This window comes from Aspergillus japonicus, assembly GCF_003184785.1.
Source record: "Aspergillus japonicus CBS 114.51 unplaced genomic scaffold BO86scaffold_33, whole genome shotgun sequence".
In the NCBI taxonomy this organism is placed as follows: Eukaryota; Fungi; Ascomycota; class Eurotiomycetes; order Eurotiales; family Aspergillaceae; genus Aspergillus; species Aspergillus japonicus.
The window spans coordinates 209,569-227,528 of record NW_020291670.1 but is presented as its reverse complement, the minus strand read 5'-3'; the positions used below and the strand labels follow the sequence as shown (position 1 = coordinate 227,528).

The following is a 17,960-nucleotide window of genomic DNA, read 5'->3' as shown; positions in this document are numbered from 1 at the left end:
CATCTGGGTATCCTGACTCCCTGAGGGATCTGATCCTGGGTTGATGCTGTCATTGGACGAGAGCTTGGAAAACACTTTGGGCTTTTGCTTTGGTTGGAGATCCGAAGCGAGGATCATCGTGGGCGCGATGGGCGGGATGACCCTGCTTACCTGCGGTAGGGGGTTAATTCCGTCGTCATCCGATCAGGCTGTCTGTCCGTCGGAGCATGCGTGCGCCATTATTCATGATAACTAAGTTACTGATCATCTAACATCTTGGTCAGAAAGGGGGATCATACGTACCCGGCTTAACCTTATTGTCGTGTTCATCTGTGGGTAATTGGGATGAATGGCCATTCAGCCTCATCATTGTCATCATCATCATCATCAACATCATCTTCCTCGTCGACATAGATCATCACGATCATTGTTCCTGCCTGAGGCAACAAAACCCGACAACCACGAGCCTCATTCCTGTTGAGCCGCGTGCTTCCTTCCTTGGTCCTTCTTTGACAGTTTCCATCCCACTTGGTTCCACTACTACGGAGTAGGTACTGTACACTTCGAACTGAAATGAGCGAGGAGTCACCCTTTCCCCACCGACGGAGTGGAGATTGAGGCTCAACTGGGCCGTCCGACAGTCCGGAACCTCTCGTCTAGAGTTTCCTTTCGGCTGTTGAATCCTGATCCAATTGCCCTCCCTTGCGTAATCCCGTCGATAGTGGCTCGGGGTTACTGGCTTGGCTTGCTGCTGCCAGGCTCCCAAGATTTCGGTTTAATGTTTACTAGAGTATTGCGTACAAAGCTAGCTAGCTAGCTAGCTAGCTACCTACTCCGAGTCGCTAGTTCGCTGAGCCTCTTGTGTGAGTCCCTGGACGAGGGCCGCAACAGGTCTCACGAGGGCCAAAGAGCGAATGGGAAGAGACGCTATTATTATTAGCGCCGATCGTTGAGGGCAGAGCGAGAGGTCGTACTGCTGACGGCACTGAAACGCAGCCTTGTCTAGGGTTGTCCCCCTGACAATCAACTTAAGATAGTTACCGTGGAGGAGTTCCCTCGATATGGGAGGGATGTCATAACACAGCATAACACAGAGATCATGCCTGATCTGACCGCCCTTCCAAGTAAGTATGCTTCGAGTGGGACGGTTGATCTTCGTTGTCGCATTTTTGTTGGAGTCGGTCGTACTGGTGGATCTTTGCGACTGTGACTGTAGTTGATTTGTTATTGTTATTGATGCTGCTACTTGCTGCTTGCTGCGACTACGACTGCGACTGCATTCTGGTCCTGGTCCTGAGTCCTGGTCCTGGCCCTTGTTTATCACTGAATTGTCACTCGGACCCTCGGACCCTCGGTGACTTTTAGTCTTCTGTTTTTGTTCCCTCGGGCGGGTCTCTTGCGAGCACTACTTGTAAGAGAGAGAAAGCAGAGAGGGAGTAATCAATTATTATTCCCACTCCCTAATGTTACTACACGCACTAGCTAACCTACCCTACCTTACTTTCCGCCCCCCCTCTCTGACTGATCTGAGCTGCTGCCCGGTTCATTTTTCATCCTCCCAGGAATGAGACGGAAAACCAGCCACAGAGCCGCATCAGGACCCAAAAAGTACAAGTTCTCCCCATGACGGCTGATCTCCCTCTTGACTCGGCCCATGCGTTTCCTTTGCATGATCGTGGATTGTCATGGCCTGGGTGGATATTCCTCAGCTGGGTTAATTTTTTTTTTTTTTGTCTCGTTGTTTACTTCTGTCTTGCCACCGCCCAGATCTTCAGCTGAGACATGCGATTGGCTCTGGATTGAACTTCTCAGCGAAATTCGACCGTTCGTGTCTTGAATGAAGCTCGCCACAGTCCACTTGCATTGAAGAACACTGCATACTCCAAGGCTTGAGGCTTGGTTGATTGCCTGCGCGGCATTGCAGGGCATTGCAAACATATTACCCGTTGGGGTTTGGCTGAATTGGGCATCGGGTGCCCCCTCGAACGTCTGCCTTCCTAACTGGGTTACCTGATCATCACTCCATACTTTATCTCCATCTGACCGCCTTTATTTGTTTCTTGCGTCCTTGTAGTCAACAGTCCTTTCTCTTGTGATTATCATCGCTAGATTCTTCTCAAGGACCAGTGTCTGCCGACACTCGATTGTCTCTTTCCTGATGGTCTCGGTCTAGATCTACAGTTTCCCTACACCGTCTTGCTTTCCCCCTCCCTTCGCCGCACATGGTTGATAGTCCGAGATGGACCCCGCCCATAGACCCTCCAAGAATCTGGACTGTATTCCCTACGATGTGTTCTATCAGATCGCGTCCAGACTGGGGTCCCAAGACCTGGTCCAGCTGGGCCGCGTCAACGGGGCCCTATACCGTCTCGTTCAGGACGAGAACATTGCCCGCAAAGCCATCGAGGTACCTCTCTCTGATCTGTACGGACAGGAACATGACTAACTGCCCTAGAATGAACTGCGTCATACCACCGAAGGCCAGGAAGCCATTGCCGCCAGAAAAGGGTACCGCAAAGCTCTGGGACGGGTGTTCGACATCCGAGAGGCCTTTGCGACTGCGCAGCCATACTCGGCTTCGCTCCTCGCCTATGGCAGCTCATTTCTCTACAGTGGGGGTGCCCTGACCTACATCTACAGGGAGGAGATCCGCATACTGGACGTTCACGGCGCAAGTTGCACTGAGCAGGTGTTGAACCTTCACCGAGTCGTGTCGCGAATCATCCCGTCCTGTGACCCGAACGAAGAGACGATTCACATCCGGCTCATGCAGTATCACGACTGGAATCTGGCATTCACCGTGGAACGCGAAGACACGGAAGAAACCTGGCTGATAGCCGTGGACATGCGCCCCAAACTGGAGTGCCACAAGACAGGCCGATTGCGGTTCATCACTCGGTTGCCGGACACCCGACGGCTGTTTGTCCGGCTCAACACTCGGTACATCTACTGGGGAACACACAGCATGCTGAGCGCCGACGGGCATCTGCAATGGGTGGTCGAATGCGCGGATCTGCAGACGGGTCGCAACACCACCCGGGCGCCTCTGATCCTCGACAACTTCTCCGGACACGATATCTCCCAGAACGTATGTTTTGGCGTCTACGATGACCACCTCTATGCAGTGTCGACGATGATCGGCCACGAAGCGGAGGAGATCGACTGGACCTCCTACTACGTGTGGCTGTGCGTGTCGCCCACGGAGGAGACCAAGCAGAGCACGATCAACTTCAAGTGGCGGCGGCAGCACCGCGAGGGCCCCGTGAACGACACCTGGTCGGATCTGTCCCTCCGGGTCGACGAGGCCACGAAGCAGCTGATGATCCTCGAGTGCCGCCGCGAATGGATCAACAGCGGCAGCGAAAACATTCGCACGTACTACATGCAATCGCTGCCATCGCCGGCTGAGATCGAGCAGAGTAAGCAGGAGCGCTTCGCCGGCTTACTCCGTCGGACCCGCAACGCACCACCCCCGCCCGCCGTGCTCCCCGACGAGCCCCTGACGCGAACCCTGGACTCGACCAACAAACCCCGCTACGAACCGCCCCAAAAGCGCATCCGCCGCCACTATCACCAGGAATACCCCCCGGGAACCGACCTCGCCAAACGACGCGACTTCATCCTGGCTCGCACCAAATACCGTACCTACAATCTCTCAAGTTCGACATTTGTAGACCTTGTTACTGACACGGCCGGACCCCAACCCAGCCACAGCATCAGCAGCACCACCACCTCGGGACGCATCCCCACCGACCAACTCCGCCTCCGTCTGACCTCGCGCAAGCGCAAGTCCCCCATTGACTCTGCAGGTGAAGAAGTCGAACCGGGACTGCTGTACCCACCGGAGCTGGACGATCAAGACTCGTCCAGCCGCCCACCAATCGACCACAGTGAAGAACGCTTCGAATCGTTGGGGGTGCACATGTGGCCCCCCGACCACGCCCCGGCGGCGCTGACGCAGCTGCTTTCGCCCACGAAGCGCATCGCCTCGTCGGAGGTGCGCGCCGCCGCCGACGAACGCTCGCTGGTGTACTCGGTGGATGCGCCGGACTCTGGTGACGGCGACCAAGCGATTCTGTTCATCAACTTTGACCCACTGCTGCGGCTGCCTGGACTGCAGCGATTGGACATGACGGACGGGAGTGTGCGAGCGATGAAGCGGCCAGCGCAAGCGGCAGCTGAACCGACCCATCCAGCAGGCCAGGGGGAGCGCGTTCGCGTTGGCGACGTTGCGCAGATGGAGTCGACTAGGCATACGAGTTTTGGAGCCAAGCGGACCGCGGCGGCGAGGATGGGGATGAGTAAAGGGGGAAGGGGGTCGCCGGTGCCCTCGGTGCGGGAGGAGGGGGCGATGTATCTGCGGCTGGGAAGGGGGTTTTGGTTGCGATAGGGTCGGGGTGCTGCCGTATGGTGTTTGGTTTGCTGGGCAAACCGCCGTGCTAGGATCCAGGGGGGAGTGGCTAATTACCCCGACAGGCACTGCCTCAGCTACTATTTTTGTTGTTGTCTGGTGGTGGTAGTGGCCAGTGGCCAGTGGCCGCTCAGTCGGCCTGGGGTTGAGCACTGCCTCAACGTGCCGTGTGGCTGTGCACGCATGACGGATGGGTTGGCTGCAACGCCGGCAGCGCAGCCGGATTATAGACGATAAAACTGATAATATCATTGGCCAATAACAAGCTGCATATATTTAGAGGCTGTGAGTAGTTGCTAAGTCACGTTGTGAGTGGCATTCCCTGTTGTAGCTAATCCTTCGGTAGAGGGGATCTCCGATCGGATAAGCAAGTATGAGTGCGGACGACGGAGTCGACTAACTTACCGTCGGAAACCGTAAGCCTGACTTACAGTCAGTCAGCCTTGGCAGCCCTGCGGGTAAGGAAGTAAGTAAGCTTACGAGATCCTGACCTCCACTGACTGGGCAGTGGGGAGGGAGTGAACCTAGTCTCCTCCTCCCTCACCGATCCCACAAACCGCATTGTCTTTTGGGCCGCGGCGACAACAGGTCATCATGTCTTACATGAGTGGCGTGACGAACCGTCAGATTTCGCCCGTAGGGGGTCAAGTATCCGCGAGAAATGCCTTTTTGGGGTGTGTTAGTGTTAGTGTTAGTGTCGTGGAAGTTGCTTATGCACACCGCGGTCCACGGTGACGGCCGGCTCTGATTACTCGTACAGTACCTAGGTGGTTGTTGTTGCTGCTTGTGTGGTGGATGCTGGGGCATGGATCCCGCGGCGGGTCTACGTAAGACTAAGTCAAGTCTTCGATGTATGTACTGTACTGTACAAGATGCTCTGATCTTTTACGCTGTCCGGATCCTCCCTCCCTCTGCTCGCGATCACCGGGCACCTACCTGGGTGATGTTGTGTAAGCGCGGTTGCGTGAGGCTCTATGGAATTTGCTGGATTTGGTGTCTTCTGTTTAGTAGACTACAGTACCTACCTACCTACCTACCTACCTACCTACCTACATGGTGGGTGAGGCTCTATGGAACCCTACAACCTACAACCACCATGTTCTCTTTTCGAGGGATTTATGCGTTTGTCGTTGCCGTTGCGGGATCCATAGCTCCACCCCTTCTTGGTGACTGGATTCCTGTTGCCGAGCGGCTCTGTTCGATGTCTGAATCTTGCCTGGCTTCTGGGGTTGATGCATTGTCTACTTCAAGTTGGGGGATTCGTATTGGTGTTGAGTTCGCATAGTTATTATTTGTTTAGTAGGTGAGCGTGAGCGTGGTGCTGATGGTGGAGAGGATTACGTATCCTTCGCCTTGGTGCTTTGGGGTCGTGTTTACTTTCTTGGGATGAATTTGATATCCTTGGAATTGGTGTAGGGAGTATAGTGTCAATGTCAATGCAGAAACAGCTAAGCTCCCCCCACCCCATTCAGACTGACTCTATGAGTAGTGTACCGCGTACAGCTTACTCGAAACGGCGAGTGGATACCCTCCCTACCCCTACCTATCCCCATCCCTTATCCCCATCCCCCATCCCGAGCCCGAGCCCGAGCCCGAGCCCTCCGTATATACGGGGGGTAAATGCACCCCTCCTTACTACATCACTATACATCTGACAGAGCAAAGCTCTAGCTCCCGCCCGCTGACGAGTCTAGCTTGTCGAGCTGGCCCGTAGCTGGGGAGCTGATAGGTTGCGTCGGGTGTGGCAGGTCCGGGAGTGGAGTGCGGTGGAGTGCGGTGGAGTGCGGTGGAGTGGAGAGTGGGAGGGGTGTCTGTGCTTCTTCGTATAGGATTCTCTACCCTGAGCCGGGTAAAAACGGTGCTCGGGTGAGGATTGGGGATGTGTTCATGATCTTGGTCATGGGTTCGGGGGTTCGGTGGATCTCGGAGGAGAATTCCTGGTTCTTTCTTGTCTCCGGACAGAGCGACGATGGATCGAGTGGGGGTACGAATACGGGGCCTCATGTCTTGGTGGGGGGAAGTTGAGTTGCGATGGGGCTCTTGGGGTGGTCGGTGTTAACTGTTAAGTTACAAGGAAGGGGAGTGTTTTTGGGATGGGTTGGGTGGTTGGCTTGTGTCATGGGGAGTGCGCATTGATTCATCGTCGAGGGTGTGGGGTGCTTGTCGCTTGGGGATAGGGTGGGATGCCGTTCTATGTATTTCTAATCATTTCACATATTCTGAATATTCGGATCATTGTAATCATTGTAATCATTCTAATCACTTCGGGGTTGAGGCTCTTCCGAGGTTGTCAGGTTGAATTAGCAGGTTGCCTGAATGGGGTAGGTGGTGCGAGCTCGTGCGCTATGACCGGGGATTATACTTACAGTAGACTGAGTGATAGCTGGATTCTGGGGGGATGAGGTGAGATAGGTGATTTTATCCCTAATAGTAAATGTCCGACACGGCACAATCTAGCGCACAACGCAGGCAACCAGCAGCATGATTCACAACTTCCACTCCCGCTTCTCTTCGTCATCCATCTGGCCTTCAGCAGCAGCAGCAGCACCACCACCACCATCAGAACCAGAACCACAACCCACTACACCTCCAGCCTCCACCCCCGCCTCCGCATTCAACCGCCTAACCTCCGCCACAATCCCCGGATACGTCCAATTAAACCGCCGAAACCGATGCACCTCCTGCGCGGACTTCCGCCCGCGCGCCTGCACATTATTCGCCTGGATGCACGACGCCCGCGGCCGGCGGACCCGGTCCAGGTCCCGCAACAGCGCCGGCACCGCCTCGGCGGTGACATGCTCGCCCAGGAACAGGCGGAACGCCTCCGCGTCCTCGATCGCCTGGGTGCCGCCCTGGCCCTGGTGCGGCGTCATCGCGTGGGCGGCGTCGCCGATCAGCACCGTGCGGCCGGCGATATAGCTGGGGAGCGGGGGGGTGTGGTGGAGGCGCCAGACGCGGAGGCCGGGGATGGGTGCTGCGCTGTTCGTGCCGATCAGGATCAATTCCATCTCCAGGAGCGTTGTGATGCATGTCCGTCAAGCACGGCAAGCTTACTGAGACCGGGGAGGCAGGGGGGCACTCACCGTAGATAATCCCCCACCCAGTCCGGGAAATCGCGGAAATGCTCGACCAGCTCGTCCTTCTCGGCATCGGCCGACCAGCGGCCCCCCTCGGCGCCGATGCCGATCTTCGCGGCCGTGGCCGGCCACAGCATCCCGTCCGGCACGATGACGGCGAAGTTCAGGACCTCGAAGTCCCGGCACGGGTAGATCACGACGCGGCGCTCGGTGGCGTCGAAGGCGAAGACGGTCGTGATGCAGCCCGGCTGCGTGCGGTCGAGGTTCACGGGCCACGAGCCCAGGGCGGCGTGGGCCTGGGCACGGGTCAGGGTGAAGCGGAAGATGGAGGAGCCGGCGGGGAGGGGGTGGATGTTGGGGACGGTGGGGAGGACGAGCGGGCGGAGGGTGGATTTGATGCCGTCTGCTGCTGTTGGCTGTTAACAAACATATACGGATCTGAATCTGGTATTTTTCCACGGTACTGGTGCCGGTGGATTCCCCCCCTAACCACCTCTCCAAAGCAAGATCCAGGGACTGGGCTACCAACCAACCACCAAATCCGCCCGCAACACCTCCCCCGTACTCAACACCACCTCCCCATTCTCTACATCCCCCTGCCCGCTCCCCCAGCCCACCACCTTCACCCCCCACCTCACCCGCGCCGGATCCCCGACCACCCCCAACTCCTCCGACGGCGCCGTCGCCAACCGCAACAGCTCATCCCGCAGATCCGCCCGATGGAAAAACAGCCAATCCGCCCCGAACTCCCGCCGGTAGTCCAGCGTCGTGTCGGCCGTCACCGCCCCCGCCTTGTTGTACGCGAGGGTGCGCGCCACGGGGATGGCGCGCGCCCGCCGCCGGTCGAATCCCACGCTCTTGAGGATCGCGATCCCGTTGGGCCCGATGTTGATGGCCGCGCCGGTTTCGTTGGCCGAGGGCGTGCGCTCGTAGATGGTGACGTGGTGTTGTTCGCGGAGGATGCGGGCCGCCAGGAGGCCGGCGATGCCGCTGCCGATGATGGCGATGTTGAGGGGGGGCATTTTGAAACGGTTTGAAACTTGGGGTTCGAGATTGGGATTGGGATTGGGATTGGGATGGTGTGGGTTGGGGTTGGGGTTGAGGGCTGAGGGGGTTTGTGGTGTGGTGGTGGTGGTGGTGGTGGTGGTGATACCCTCCCCCCTTGCGTGAGGGCGAGGTTGGTCATGCAAGGTGGGAGGTAAAGGCTTAGGGCTTGTTGGTTATTGATGCCATGCTGGTGGGTGGATTATGGTCCTGATCAGGTGAGGATTGTGGTAAGGGGATCTGGTGCTGGGAGGATTGACTTATGATTATATCATTATAAGAGGGTGGCTTGGACGACATGGACAGTTTTAGGGGTACTGCCACCCCTGGCCTGTCGCGCACAAGTGTGGTCAAAAAGAACACTGATGCACAGCAACATTAGACAAGGATTCATGAGTTTATGCTGTTCTGCATCCCATCGAGTTCATCACTAGCAATGGGATTCCGAGGATGTATACAATGGTGGGGAGCAGCGCGGAGATTGTCTTGTACAGTATAAGCTCGTAGACGTACTGATCCCATGCTAGTGTGTCAGAAGCCAAGAATGGCATTAGTCTATTTCTTTGATGTCTTCAGTTTTTCACAAGTTAGATCTAAGCAGATAAGCCCTAGGTTTTGAATCAGTGCGGAGAGAAGCATAGCACAACCTCGGGTCTAGATAGTGTCTCCACAAGGAAAGTTAAGGCCAAATATTGTCAACCGGAGAAGCAACACCTTCTAATGTCAAGAAGTATTTGCTTATTATCCCCATACAACTGATAGAATAATCTGGTCACGAGGGCGATACAAACCTATCACAATCGACGATAATTCACTCCCAGTACCCACTAGTAGTGCCCGATCATCTGATTGATCGAGATAAGATCCCTGATCCAACGACCAATCGCACCCACAGACAACGTGGGATCCAAGGCAGAAGGCTGGCCCGTGGCAACATCAACATTGCGTAACGATGCAGGACCAACCAGAATCCGGATTCTTCCCCGCATGGCTCGAGTCATCGCCTCCCCGACGGTGGCAGACTGGCAGAGGCTTTCATTGATCGCCCTACCCGGGGTCAGTCGCTCAAGTCCGACACTCGGGCCAAGTCGATTGGTCGGTGCCTAAAAGGAGCTGCAGCGAGTCTTCTGGAAGATTGCCTGTCTGATCCATGGCTACGTCCGCCGGGCAACGTAATCCTGGGTATGGTCGGATGTTCCGTGCCGGGGAGGCTGTCTGGCTGTCTGGAGATCAAGAGGGTCGGGAGGTCAATAGATCTGGGTTGAGGGTTAGAAGTGTAAGCTGTATGGTCTCTTAAATACTGAAATATGTCCTTAAACCCCACTGAGTCAGTCTTATAGACGCTGTGGCTCCCCAGTACTCAGTTCTGTCTCAGTTGGCAGGGCACCAACTGGCCGTGTAATGCTACTGTAACGGCGATGTATTGTAATTCTGCCCTACGCCTCGTGCAGACCCACCCTCTCCCCCAATGCCAGCCAATGTTAGCCAATGCCGAGTGCTGGTGAGCGGGGAAGAAGCGGCATCAGCCAGCCCTGTGAGTCGGCGACAATCTTGCCTCTGCGCTTTAAATACTAATTCTGTCCCCTCCTCCGTGTCAGCTTCTTCTCCTTACAATCTTCTTTCCCCCTGGTTGTGTCCGGGGCTATATACATAAGACTCCACATCAAGACTAGACAGTCCTAGACCCCATTCCCCTGGCATAGCGTTAGACAATCGCTCGACATTCGGCTTATCAGTAATTCACTCGGATATCCTTATCCGCTCGCACACCGACACATCGGCTCACCCCTCATTCTTGCCAACAGCCTCCTTTCCCCAGCAATTGATGTACTACCAGAACTCGGGATATTCGCAGGGTTGGTCCGGCGGTTACCCTCCTCCTTCTCATCAAGGGAGCTGGGGTCCGCCGCCTCCACACCACAACCAGTGGGTTGACCTTTCATGCAGCCATCAGACACCGCGCACGCAGACTGATTCCGCTCTAGATATCCCCCTAGTCCACAATACTATCCTCCTGCAGGAGGACCCCCTCCAGGACCTCCGCCAGGACATCAATACTCTCCTCCCCCCGGTCCTCCGCCAGGCCACCAGTATCCTCCGCCGTCCGGCCCGCCTCCGTCTCACCACTACTCCTCATCGGGTGGCTATCCAGCCTACCCCTCCCCGGCCCCGTCGCCCTACGGCCACCCTCACACTCCGACCCCGCCACCACAATCCTCATCCCCAGGCCACACCCGATCCTACCACAGTGAGTCCAGTCCACCAATCCCCCAATCCCCCAAATCACCCCCCTTCCACCCTCTAATCCATCCGACCAGGCCACTCCCAATCATGGGGCTCCCTCCCCCCCCGCCCACCGCAGGAGGCCCAGCAGTTCGGCAAGGGCGCCCCCTCCAACTACCGGTTCCAGTACTCGACCTGCACGGGGCGGCGCAAGGCGCTGCTGATCGGCATCAACTACATCGGCCAGCCGAACGCCCTGCGCGGCTGCATCAACGACGTGACCAACATGTCGACCTTCCTGAACGAGAAGTACGGCTACCGGCGCGAGGACATGGTCATCCTGACCGACGACCAGCAGAACCCCATGAGCCTGCCCAACAAGGCCAACATCCTGCGCGCCATGCAGTGGCTGGTCAAGGATGCGCAGCCGAACGATTCGCTGTTCATTCACTTTTCGGGTGCGTTGGACCCTACTGAGAGCTAGCTGTGTGTGTCGGGGGCCCGTAAAACTGACTGATTTCTGTATCAGGCCACGGAGGTCGCACGCCTGATCTTGACGGCGACGAAGAGGATGGTGAGTCTCTTTTCCCAAAACACGTAGGACCCGGCATCAAACTAACAGACCCTGTTGTTTAGGGTATGACGACGTAATCTACCCCCTCGACTACCGCACCGCCGGCCACATCGTCGACGACGACATGCACGATATAATGTAAGCGCTCCCTGGCCCCTACACACACACACACACACACACATACAGAGAGCGAGACAGCTAACAAAGCCAAAAGGGTCCGCCCCCTCCAACCAGGCGTCCGCCTCACCGCCATCTTCGACTCATGCCACTCCGGCACCGCCCTGGACCTGCCCTACGTCTACTCAACGCAGGGGATCCTCAAGGAACCCAACCTGGCCAAGGAGGCGGCGATGGATCTGTTCAGCGCCTTCCAGTCCTACGGCAAGGGCGACCTGAGCAGCGTCGCGCAGACGGCGATCGGCTTCTTCAAGAAGGCCGCCAACGGCGACACCGCGCGCCAGCGCACGATGCAGACCAAGACCTCGCCGGCGGACGTGGTCATGTTCTCCGGATCGAAGGACACGCAGACTTCGTATGTCCCTTCTTACCCTTTTGTTTTCTCTTTTTGTTGCTTTGGGGAGATTGGATAAATGAGAAATGGCAGGAGACGGCGTCGCCACCTGGCAAACAGCATGCTAATTTTTCTGCCGTGGAATAGGGCTGACACCTTCCAAGACGGCGAGGCGCGCGGCGCGCTGAGCTGGGCCTTCATCAAGACGCTCCAGCAGCGGCCCAACCAGAGTTACCTGCAGCTGCTGAATTCGATCCGCAACGAGCTGGAGGGCAAGTATACGCAGAAGCCGCAGTTGAGTTGTAGTCATCCGCTTGGTGAGTGGCCCTTCCCCATATCTCTGAGAGTGTGTTTGCTAATGTTTGGAGTAGATACCAATTTGCTTTTCGTGATGTGAGATGCGATGGATTTAAGGTGGTATTGCATATGGGTTGGAGTGAGCGATTCTTCTGTTCTATTCAGTTATTATAAGCCCCCAACCTCCGGGTCTGGGCCTGTTTATACACTCTATACAATATCCAACGATCATGGAGCCGTACTCATCTACTTCACCTGCACACGTAACGCGTAAACGCGAGACAACACCACTGAATCTATATGCATCCCCTTTTCCGGGGAGGGAAAGAGAACATCCCCAACGTAGCTGCTATGCCCCGCCGCCCCCCTTGAGGCAACTAAGCATCCGCCCCCCCACCCACCTCGGCGTTCAGAAACCGCACAAACGCATCGGGGATCTCCTCGCTCGTCAGGCCCCCGCCCCGCGCACTGGCATGCGGGCCCGCCACATACGCCCGGTTCAGCGTGATCCACTGCCGCCGCCACCGCTGCAGCCGCGGCAGCGCCAGCACGCCGCCGGCGGCCGCCAGCTCCTCGGTCGGCCCGCCGGTGCGCGCGACGTGCGCCGGCACGAACAGCGGCGTCGTCGACCCGGGGATCGCGATGGTGATGCCTTCCTCCCTTGTCCCGCTTCCCGACGAAGCGGCGAGCGCCTCGTCGGCGGTGGGGTGCGCCTGCGTGAACGCGCGGATGGCCGCGACGATGCCCGAGGTCGTCTTCTCGATGCTGTACAGCGCCGACGAGGAGGTCGTCGCCGGTAGGGCGGTGGCTTGGTGCGGGCGGATGCGCGGCCGGCCGAGGGGGTTGCGGCCGCCTGCTGCGGCGGTGGTGGCTGTGTAGGTTGAGGGGGCGATGCTGGCGGTATCGGTGGTGGAGAGGTGGGTGTTGTTGAGGGAGGTGGTGGCTAGATCCAGCAGGGATGGTTGCGGTTGTTGTTGCGGGTCGTCGGGCGATGCGGTGGACGGGTGCGGGAGGCCCGTGAGCGCGGTCCAGATCTCGGCGATGGGAGGCGCGGCGTCGGACCACGGGACCGTGAAGAGCGGCTTGTCCCATCGGCTGTGGATGCTGGGTTCTTCGTAGCGGAAGATCAGGTTGTTGAGGAGGTCCGCGGGGTAGGGGTCTTCTTTGTCCTCTGTTGGTGGTGGGGTGGTATCGGTGGTGGGAGCGGGGCAGCTGGGCGAAGTCTCCTCGGCGGAGGGTGCACCTGCACCCTCCGCAGCCTGGCGCTGTATGCGCGCCTCGTTGTTCTTCACGCACTGCTCGATCGGCGTGCCGACGTGGACCTATGCCCCGACCCCTCCGGTTAGCATAGCATCACCACTCCCACGGCCCTGCGCGAAGCCCCTGAGGACAAGTGGGGAAGAACAAGACATACCACGCAGCTACTCGTCTTCAGCGCCTTCGCCTCACACCACAGCTGATACCGATACCCCTTGATGTAGTTCATCCCGTCCAGAATCACGAAACTGTCCTTGCCCAGCGCGCGCTTGGCCCGCGCGTACGCCACCCCGCGCGACTCCTTCTCCGTGCGCGCCTGGTCGTACACCGTGCGCGGGTGCGACGGATCGTGCGTCGGCACCACATGCACCTTGAAGCGCGGCTTCGTCTCCGGAAACACGCCCGCGGCGTAGAGCTCGTCCTGCGTGGCTTCGAGTTGCGTCGCGAGTTGGTTCGCTCGGTAGCTCAGGCCCGAGCAGGGGTAGCCGGTTAGGACTATGAGCTTTTTGCGGGGGAGTGTTAGTCGTCGGTCTATCGTAGGTGGGGTTGAGCTGGGGAGGCGATGGAGGGATCGGAGTGGACTTACTGGCATGGTGGGGATGTGCTGGGTGAGATCGATCTTCAGAATTATCTTTTATCTCTCGTGTTTTGCGGTGTGTGATGCAAGTTGGGGATTTTTTTGCGCGGGGCTGCCGCCGCCGCCGCCGCCGCGGGCGGGCGGTGGGGTTGGTTACATGTGACTTTGCTTTGCGGTATGGTCGGGTTTCAACTACACTGCGGTTTATTGGGATTGAATACTTGTTTAATAAGTGTGTTTAGGAAATGAAAAAATGTATAATGCAGTAAATTGATATAAGGGGTATACGCCCGTCTATCCAAGTAAACAATCACTTTTGTATGTACTGTACCCTGTACCCTGCACCCCAGCGCAACACCAGCCATGCAACCCAATCCATGTCTCACTCAACCCGTCTATTTCAACTCCTCCTCCGTCCACCGAATCTCATATCCAAACACCGTCCTCCGCAGCCGCTCATCCTAGACCCGACATTAGCACTGTAACTCGCCCTCCCTCCAGCACAACCAGAAGAAAACTCACTCCCGGATCATTCTCGAACAACACATCGTCCATCACCTTCTCGAAGATCTTCGTGACGTGGAACCCGTTCTCCTCGGCCAGCGGGAAGAACTTCTCCGTCTTGGGCAGCAACCACGGCTGGTAGGGGGTGAAGATGACGAGGGCGACGGCGTCCGGGGCGCGCTTCAGCGCCGCGCGCATCGTCTTGATCAGGTTCGGGTGCTCGCGGTGGCTGTACACCACGTCGGCCATGATGAGCAGATCAAAGCCCTGGCTCCGGGCTGTCTCCGGGAGGTAGGCGAGGAGCGGCTCGACGGGGGCGCCCCATTTGTACCCGTCCACATGCAGCGCGGAGTCGCGGCCGACCAGCGCGGCCGACAGCCCCGCGTTGTGGCGCATGTTCTCGACCAGGTCCACGTCCGGGTAGTCGGTCATCACGGCGGTGCGGGCGCCCAGGACGGCGCTGACGATGCTAGGGACGCCCGCCGCCGCGCCGATCTCCAGCACATCCTTCCCCTTGACGAGTCGGTCGGCGTGTTCTTCGAGGTAGTGGGAGCTGGTGCGGCCGGCGTTCCAGAGGAGGTTGCCCTAGTGAGAGGCGGGGAGGTGAGTTTGGTGGAGGAAGAATTGGGGGAGGGAGGGGCAAAATACGTAGAGAGGATGGCTGCCCACCAGGCGGACGCGCACCGTCTGTCCAGACAGCATGTGATGCTCCGCAAAGCTGGGCTCCGGTTCGGGCTCGTAGAACCCCTCCGGATCCTGGAACATGTCCCCAGTGTCGAAATTGTCCTCGTCCGCCATGGTCGGTTACTGCGTCAAGTGGTGGTCCAGGATGCGAGGGGCATTGCGGGCGACCGATTCGGATGCAGGCTGATAATTTCTCGCTATCGCGATAGCGTCGAGTGGAGCTCGCCCGTAGTGGGGGGGAATGTCCTTTCTGGGTTTAGCTTGCTATTAGAAGTCACATGGTATCATGTGATTTGGACCGAGGCAGCGAGTCCAGACGGTCACGGTACCTGCAGTGCAGTGCGTTGCGCAGCAAAAATCAACACTGGGCAGGAAAAGCCGAACCCCGCGTGGAGATGCGGACCGGGTAAAAATCGGACACGGGATTTCCCTTTTGGGGTTGTTGGCTCTTTTGGCTCCAAACAGCAGAGAGATTTTCAGTCTTGATGGCCAGTGATTGTTCCAATCCGGCAATCTTGGCGATCTTCAAGGACTTTCTGGAACTGGTTTAGCCCTGCTACTAAGTTCACTCAATTCAGTCTCTCAATCAATCATCATTTATCATTGCTCAAGGAGGAGATTGGCCTTGCAGTTGACCAGGTATGTACCTTGCGTCAAAAGTACGTATGCCTCCTTTAGCCGGGGTGCATGGATAATCTACCAAGTACTGTCGGTTACTTCCACCGCATAAAAGCTGGAGAGTTAACTTCGGGATTCTGGGGTTTGGGTTTGGGACGGTTTCATCATCATCATCACCCAGTCGTTAAAGTTCTCTCTTATCGTCGTCTTTCTCGTTGGAGATTTGCCGGACGTCATACCGCGGTCTATCCGGTCAACCGCCCCACGTGTTGCTGAGACTGGGACTGGGACTGGGACTTTTTTTTTTCTCGCTCGCTCAATCTATTCTTCTTCTACTTAACTGCATCGCTGCCGCGTCCGCTGCTTCTCATCACGCCATCCCCTTCCTCCTTTTTCAAGGCTGAGAGGCAGCTAAAATCTCGACTCGACCCCACCGGATCAGTCCACGCACGCCCCGTTGTCGTGGATTTGCAGAGATAGGGTGAAAGCAGCCCTGTAGTGTACTCCGTGCAGTGCACAATCCTCTTTGTTACCTGTTAGATAGTCGTCAGCCTTTAGCCGTCTTTCATTTCTACCTTATCTTCATCGCAATTTCAGCTTATATCAACCGCCATCTTACACCGTCCATCTACACCTTCATCTCCACCTGTACCTACAACCACCACCACATACATCACCACCCCATCCAGCCCATCACTACACTCCAAGTACCGATAAGAATAATGGCAACCCTCAACCCCTCCCAAAACCTCACCACCACCTCCCCGGCCAGCTCCGTCCCGCAACCCTCCAACCCCCTCAACCTAGCCGCCGCCGCCGCCGCCATGGCCGTCACCGGCACCAGCACCAGCACCACGACCAACCCCTCTCAACATCCCACCGAACCGCACCAACCGCATCACCACCACCACCACCACCACCACCACCAACAACAACAACAACATCTAGACCCCTCCACCCACACCGACACTTACCCGCACCAGATCACTGGCTCCGGCGGCCCGACCGCCACCGCCCCGTTCCTGCGCGACTTCAGCCTCGTCGCGGAGGCGGCCAAGCGGGCGCAGATGTCGGTCATGGTGCGCGATCTGGAGAGCGTGACGCTATAGAGATGGTCATCGGGATATCATAGATCTGGGTTCTGGAAGTGCGGCTAGAACTGGTTCTTGTTTTTGGTTAGATTTCGGTGCGAGGAGGAGTGCGAGGTACGAGGTGACGTGACAATGAGCGGAACGATACAGCGACACATCGGTGGGTACTGATCCACAAGTCGGGGGCTGGATTTCTTCGACTCGTGGGGGTTAAAAGCGCCCCGGATATGCGGATCTAGAAAGGGAGTCGGAGATAGGGAGGTCATCGATGGACGCGGTGCGATGCGATGCAATATACTTCCAGCGGAATCACGATACAACCCAAAAGTCCCGGGCCAAAGGCCACAACCTACCGCAACCGCCACCGCAAACACAAATCAAAAACAAACCCAACAATTTAACCACCGACACCTACGACCAACCGGACAGACGAGCAGACACATATACCCTTCAACCTCAGACCCAGACCTACCACCTCCCGACCTCTCCACCATCCAAACTAAACCTCTGATACGCCCTGCCTACCGCTGCATCAGTCCACTAATATCCCCTTCCCTTCTGCCTATCAAACTCTCTTACATTGGATCTATGTTCCGGAAACATTTTTTCTTTTTTTTTTTTGGTTGAATTCTCAAATAATAATGGTGCACGCGTGGGATGCCGGAAGCGGAGCTTGGAAACATCCAATACGAGTATTTCTTGCCAGGGGCGTTTGACTTTTTTGTTTCGGTTTCTGGTTGTTGTTCCAAGTCTGGAAGACTTGGCTTTTCATGCGGTAGCGCTAGCGCTAGCGGTAGTATAGATGATACACGAGATAGTCAGAGTTGTTCCTTACCCATCCTTGATAATGGACTTTTACTCTAGTCTCGGGGTCGGATGGTCTTGTATACTCCATACGAAAAATATGGGGAAAGGGAAAGGGAAAGGTAGCACCGTATATAGAATAGGCCCGGGGGACCGTTGCGTCTGGATTACAGTGCGGTCGGTAGTGTGCGGGCTAGTAGCACCGCTGGACAGTACAGTACACATATCGGAACATCCAGCTATTCGAGAGCGGGAGGTGGGGGGGGGAGAGGGGGAGACGGTGCACAGTACCCAGACAAGCATACCTCC

The 17,960-nt window shown here is 57.0% G+C and overlaps 8 protein-coding genes across 8 annotated transcripts; 3 read left to right on the top strand and 5 right to left on the bottom strand.

Moving 5' to 3' along the window:
* Positions 1-1,723: 1,723 nt before the first annotated feature.
* Positions 1,724-4,655, top strand: fbx15 (F-box domain protein). Its single transcript, XM_025672332.1, has 2 exons — positions 1,724-2,386; positions 2,435-4,655. The coding sequence occupies exons 1-2, from the start codon at positions 2,219-2,221 to the stop codon at positions 4,367-4,369; spliced, it is 2,103 nt and encodes a 700-aa protein (XP_025526526.1). The 5' UTR covers positions 1,724-2,218; the 3' UTR covers positions 4,370-4,655.
* On the bottom strand, positions 4,548-5,813 carry BO86DRAFT_457079 (uncharacterized protein; the record flags this gene model as incomplete). The annotated part of the gene is made up of 6 exons (XM_025677204.1): positions 5,480-5,813; positions 5,327-5,374; positions 5,149-5,213; positions 4,994-5,055; positions 4,796-4,812; positions 4,548-4,656 (listed from the first exon to the last, which is right to left on the bottom strand). Exons 1-6 carry the CDS (start codon positions 5,626-5,628, stop codon positions 4,548-4,550), a joined length of 450 nt encoding a protein of 149 aa, XP_025526525.1. The 5' UTR covers positions 5,629-5,813.
* A 37-nt stretch (positions 5,814-5,850) lies between these two features.
* BO86DRAFT_125222 (uncharacterized protein) lies at positions 5,851-6,511 on the bottom strand. The gene has a single exon (XM_025666057.1). It carries the CDS (start codon positions 6,392-6,394, stop codon positions 6,026-6,028), a length of 369 nt encoding a protein of 122 aa, XP_025526524.1. The 5' UTR covers positions 6,395-6,511; the 3' UTR covers positions 5,851-6,025.
* A 365-nt stretch (positions 6,512-6,876) lies between these two features.
* On the bottom strand, positions 6,877-8,489 carry BO86DRAFT_315669 (FAD/NAD(P)-binding domain-containing protein; the record flags this gene model as incomplete). Its single annotated transcript, XM_025668101.1, has 3 exons — positions 6,877-7,369; positions 7,474-7,876; positions 7,997-8,489. The coding sequence occupies 3 exons, from the start codon at positions 8,487-8,489 to the stop codon at positions 6,877-6,879; spliced, it is 1,389 nt and encodes a 462-aa protein (XP_025526523.1).
* Positions 8,490-10,208: 1,719 nt separating this feature from the next.
* On the top strand, positions 10,209-12,289 carry BO86DRAFT_125144 (caspase family protein). The gene is made up of 8 exons (XM_025666056.1): positions 10,209-10,437; positions 10,497-10,759; positions 10,830-11,192; positions 11,264-11,308; positions 11,371-11,446; positions 11,523-11,840; positions 11,967-12,136; positions 12,191-12,289. Exons 1-8 carry the CDS (start codon positions 10,337-10,339, stop codon positions 12,214-12,216), a joined length of 1,362 nt encoding a protein of 453 aa, XP_025526522.1. The 5' UTR covers positions 10,209-10,336; the 3' UTR covers positions 12,217-12,289.
* A 204-nt stretch (positions 12,290-12,493) lies between these two features.
* Positions 12,494-14,001, bottom strand: BO86DRAFT_448992 (putative RNA polymerase II Elongator complex associated protein Kti12; the record flags this gene model as incomplete). Its single annotated transcript, XM_025676680.1, has 3 exons — positions 13,960-14,001; positions 13,531-13,875; positions 12,494-13,438 (listed from the first exon to the last, which is right to left on the bottom strand). Exons 1-3 carry the CDS (start codon positions 13,963-13,965, stop codon positions 12,494-12,496), a joined length of 1,296 nt encoding a protein of 431 aa, XP_025526521.1. The 5' UTR covers positions 13,966-14,001.
* Positions 14,002-14,225: 224 nt separating this feature from the next.
* Positions 14,226-15,315, bottom strand: efm7 (putative nicotinamide N-methyltransferase Nnt1). The gene is made up of 3 exons (XM_025672331.1): positions 15,103-15,315; positions 14,473-15,039; positions 14,226-14,411 (listed from the first exon to the last, which is right to left on the bottom strand). Exons 1-3 carry the CDS (start codon positions 15,250-15,252, stop codon positions 14,346-14,348), a joined length of 783 nt encoding a protein of 260 aa, XP_025526520.1. The 5' UTR covers positions 15,253-15,315; the 3' UTR covers positions 14,226-14,345.
* A 1,163-nt stretch (positions 15,316-16,478) lies between these two features.
* BO86DRAFT_419926 (uncharacterized protein) lies at positions 16,479-16,865 on the top strand (the record flags this gene model as incomplete). The annotated part of the gene is made up of 1 exon (XM_025675163.1): positions 16,479-16,865. The coding sequence occupies one exon, from the start codon at positions 16,479-16,481 to the stop codon at positions 16,863-16,865; it is 387 nt and encodes a 128-aa protein (XP_025526519.1).
* Between the last annotated feature and the right edge of the window lie 1,095 nt (positions 16,866-17,960).

Excerpts from the sequence above, each read along its gene's own strand:
- efm7 (XM_025672331.1), bottom strand. The coding sequence starts at position 15,252 with ATGGCGGACGAGGACAATTTCGACACTGGGGACATGTTCCAGGATCCG. Across the intron at positions 15,040-15,102 it reads TGGGCAGCCATCCTCTCTAC|GGCAACCTCCTCTGGAACGC; the intron begins GTATTTTGCCCC and ends GCCTCTCACTAG. Across the intron at positions 14,412-14,472 it reads TGTTCGAGAATGATCCGGGA|GATGAGCGGCTGCGGAGGAC; the intron begins GTGAGTTTTCTT and ends TGTCGGGTCTAG.
- fbx15 (XM_025672332.1), top strand. The coding sequence starts at position 2,219 with ATGGACCCCGCCCATAGACCCTCCAAGAATCTGGACTGTATTCCCTAC. Across the intron at positions 2,387-2,434 it reads TTGCCCGCAAAGCCATCGAG|AATGAACTGCGTCATACCAC; the intron begins GTACCTCTCTCT and ends TAACTGCCCTAG.
- BO86DRAFT_125144 (XM_025666056.1), top strand. The coding sequence starts at position 10,337 with ATGTACTACCAGAACTCGGGATATTCGCAGGGTTGGTCCGGCGGTTAC. Across the intron at positions 11,193-11,263 it reads GCTGTTCATTCACTTTTCGG|GCCACGGAGGTCGCACGCCT; the intron begins GTGCGTTGGACC and ends TTTCTGTATCAG. Across the intron at positions 11,309-11,370 it reads TGACGGCGACGAAGAGGATG|GGTATGACGACGTAATCTAC; the intron begins GTGAGTCTCTTT and ends CCTGTTGTTTAG.
- BO86DRAFT_125222 (XM_025666057.1), bottom strand. The coding sequence starts at position 6,394 with ATGAGGCCCCGTATTCGTACCCCCACTCGATCCATCGTCGCTCTGTCC.